Source organism: Limulus polyphemus, unplaced genomic scaffold, assembly GCF_000517525.1.
Source record: "Limulus polyphemus unplaced genomic scaffold, Limulus_polyphemus-2.1.2 Scaffold1496, whole genome shotgun sequence".
NCBI lineage: Eukaryota > Metazoa > Arthropoda > Merostomata > Xiphosura > Limulidae > Limulus > Limulus polyphemus.
Genome location: NW_013667106.1, coordinates 111595 through 114893, shown reverse-complemented (window position 1 = coordinate 114893; position 3299 = coordinate 111595). Strand labels below are relative to the sequence as shown.

The 3299-nt window shown below is 32.0% G+C and overlaps 1 protein-coding gene across 1 annotated transcript in view; it reads right to left on the bottom strand.

The window, feature by feature from the left end:
• Positions 1–2008, bottom strand: part of LOC111086858 — a 44543-nt gene extending 42535 nt beyond the window's left edge. The window contains exon 1 of the mRNA XM_022391460.1: positions 1919–2008. Within this exon, the coding sequence (XP_022247168.1) occupies positions 1919–1958 (40 nt within the window). The 5' untranslated portion in view covers positions 1959–2008. The remainder of the gene's footprint in view (positions 1–1918) is intronic.
• Between the last annotated feature and the right edge of the window lie 1291 nt (positions 2009–3299).

Here is a 3299-nt window from a genome sequence, read left to right as displayed (position 1 = left end):
ACGAAACATTAGGTGTCTGTTTACTTGTGACCACTCAGTGTATATATATATATATATATTGGTTAATATTTCAACTACAGTCTATTTATTTAACCTCTCTGAATTCCATGGAAATTACATAACTTTAACTGAGATGTTACAACGTCCGTTTGAACCTTTAACAAACATTTATAGTCGTAAAACGGGTTATGTATTTTAATCACAATCTAAAAGAAAAGGTCCTAATCATGATACAAACTAAAGGGTTCTTTTCATGACACTAAAGGAAAAGTCCATATTATACATTCTATTTTCACAAATTCACATAACATAGAACAAATGGTTTTAATCATGAGGTAGATGAAAGGGTTAATATCATGACGTAGGAAAAACATCTTAATAAGGATCAGGAGAAACTGTCCTGATCATGACTTGGGAGAAATAGCAAAGTATGCTACATAATAAAAGGTTCATGTTAACATGCCACAGGAAACATTCAAATGTAAAACAAAGTCGCTTAAATGATCCAAGAAAAAAACTTCATAATTATGATGTAAGACAAACTTGTTCTCTAATAATGATGAATAACAGGTTTTAATCTTTGTTAGGAGTAAAAGCCCTAATAACAAAGTAGAGTTGAACACTATAGAATAAAAGGCTGATTATTGAATATAGTATGCCGTTAAACACACATTTATCTAAATACATAAGATTAGGGTTAAGTGCTATATTTATGATCACTAAGACGCAGATCTTATTTTTAACACAGGTATAACTAAACAGTTTTAAAATACTCCAGAACTAACTGGAGGTAACCAAACATTACGGCCGGAGATAGATGATGGCGAGGGTACCTAAATGATGAAACAATGTATCCTAATCTTTATAAGTAAAACGTAGGAAAAGTAAATTTAATTACTTATACTAGTGGCTGTGATGATTTTTAGTTTCGCTCTAAGTATATAGCTTACTCTGATCGGCAGTTATTACTATTATCTAATGTATTTCTGCAACGAGTTAAAAACTTACTTGTGGTCATATTCAGTATTTTGTATGCCGGCAACTGAAGTCTGACATTACTATAAAAGCTGTTCAAATATGAGCAAATATTTTCGGTCTTTCAGACATAAGGTAATTGTAATGTTAGAAAGACTACTGTTAGGGAGGAGTCAGCCTATGGAATAAATATATGGAAGCTTCATGATAATTAGCCTTATTGACTTTAAATCAACGCTCCTAACAACACCCAGTTTAATAGCGTTTGAAATCACTGAGGCTGTTTTTAGTTACAGAATTATTTTTTCCCGCCTTCTTAACCGAAAGAGTAAGTAAGAAGCTTCAGCGTTTCCTTTCTTACTTATCTCAATCGTAGATCGTAGATTACTAACATTCGTTCTCTGACTCAAACACATTGTTCATAGGAAAGGTGAAGGCCTCATTGAACCCTCCGACTTGAGTTTCATTTCATCCTTAAGCTAATACAAAGTGCGCATATTCACAAGAGCCGTTGCGGTTAGTCTTACAGAAAAGTTCGTCAAAACCAAAAGTAATGAATGTAACAAGAAACAAAATTGATCTAATATGTGTATAATACCTCGACTGCACCACACATAGAATTTTCAAGATGACGTGACTAAGATGAAGTAAAATTAGAATGAACATAAAAATGCGAGCACACTTCTAGACTTCTAATGTCACTTAAGAGGTTTTAATATGAATTCAAATGCCCAAGATTTATCTTTGTATTACTAATATTTTGGCCATGATGTTTTTACTTCACAATATTACTTAAATAATTATTTAAAAAAACAACATGCGATTCCCTCTTTTGTCTGAAATATATTATCTATGACATAGCGATGCTTCAAAAATAATTTTCATATTGCAGATAATATATAACTAAAAAGCAAACCCATAAATCAAAACTGTTGACACTCACCCTCTACAAAGATAGTGACAACAAAGAAGGATGCAAACATATTCCCGAATTCCTTCAGCAACAAGCACGTGTACAGAGTCTCGTGCCTACTTAAGTACTGCCTGATCCCAACTAACCATAAGCTTGGGGTAATGTGGGACCCGATGGATCGATACTAGCGACCTCAAGAGGGCGAGAATGAATTAACAGTGTTTGTGGTGTAAGACAAATAGTTCTTGTGTGCTGTTAAACATATATATATATAAAGAATTTTTCTCTTATTCTTCACAAAATTGATTCTCTTTATCGACCATGTTATACTGAGCTCCATTACTTTATTGAATGTCAAAATTGAGATCCCGAAAAAAATAATCAAAGTGGTTAACAGGTCCACAAAAATATTTTTTACCCAAAATATTCGCAAGCGATTTACTATTTCTAAATTTAAGTTTCATGTACAATACTAAGAAAGCTTTGGAGCATGAGCGCCCGCAGGAAGGAGCAAGAAGGGGCATTTGCCTTCTTATATTTCACAAAAATTGCACGTATTATGATGTAAACTTAGCATCGTAGTTAAACTAATTCGATGACGAGGAACCCACTTTGAGACTAATAATGGCTGGAGACGGCTTGAATACTTAGTTAAACTAAGTATTTTCAGTAATATTTATTAAAACTGTAAATTTATGTTTGCGTTTAAGCACACATAACACATAGTTTTTTTAGTTTGTTGACTTACACTGTAAAAGCTTATCCCCTAAATGCATGTTTTGCCCCTCTTGAAAATATTACTGTGGTCGCCAGTGCTTTGGAGGGTTCATTCGAAAGATGTATACACATAAAAGTACATTAAATTTAAAACAGATGATTATTTAAGTAATATATAAGTAATTAATTTTAAGTTCATCAATTGTAAATTAACAATTGTGTGTAGAGTTACATATATATGTATCGTGGAGGCGTGATGTGATGTCATAATCTTTACACTTGATCTCTAAATCACGACCTCACAGTTCTTAACAAACAATATGCTTTAAGTTATTATTTTTATACAGACATACATTATATACGTTAAACAAACAAATCAAGTTATCAGTATAATAAATGCTCTTAAAGATCAGAAGTATAATACATTTTTATCTCTATTTAACCTTTTCAGTTAAATTCTTTATGCCTCTATTTAGCAGCGTTACTGAAATTCTGAGTTGTGTTTACATATTACAAAATTAATACTTAAAAGAATTCATCGACATAATTTTACTTTTAATTTAAAATAATGAACCAATATCAGATATGAGAACATAATTCAGCTGTGGTGAGTTAGTTTCCTTTTTTTGACACTAGACGTCCTAACACATTATCTAGGATTCAGGGTATAATCCTAGTACCAAACAGTGTCTCA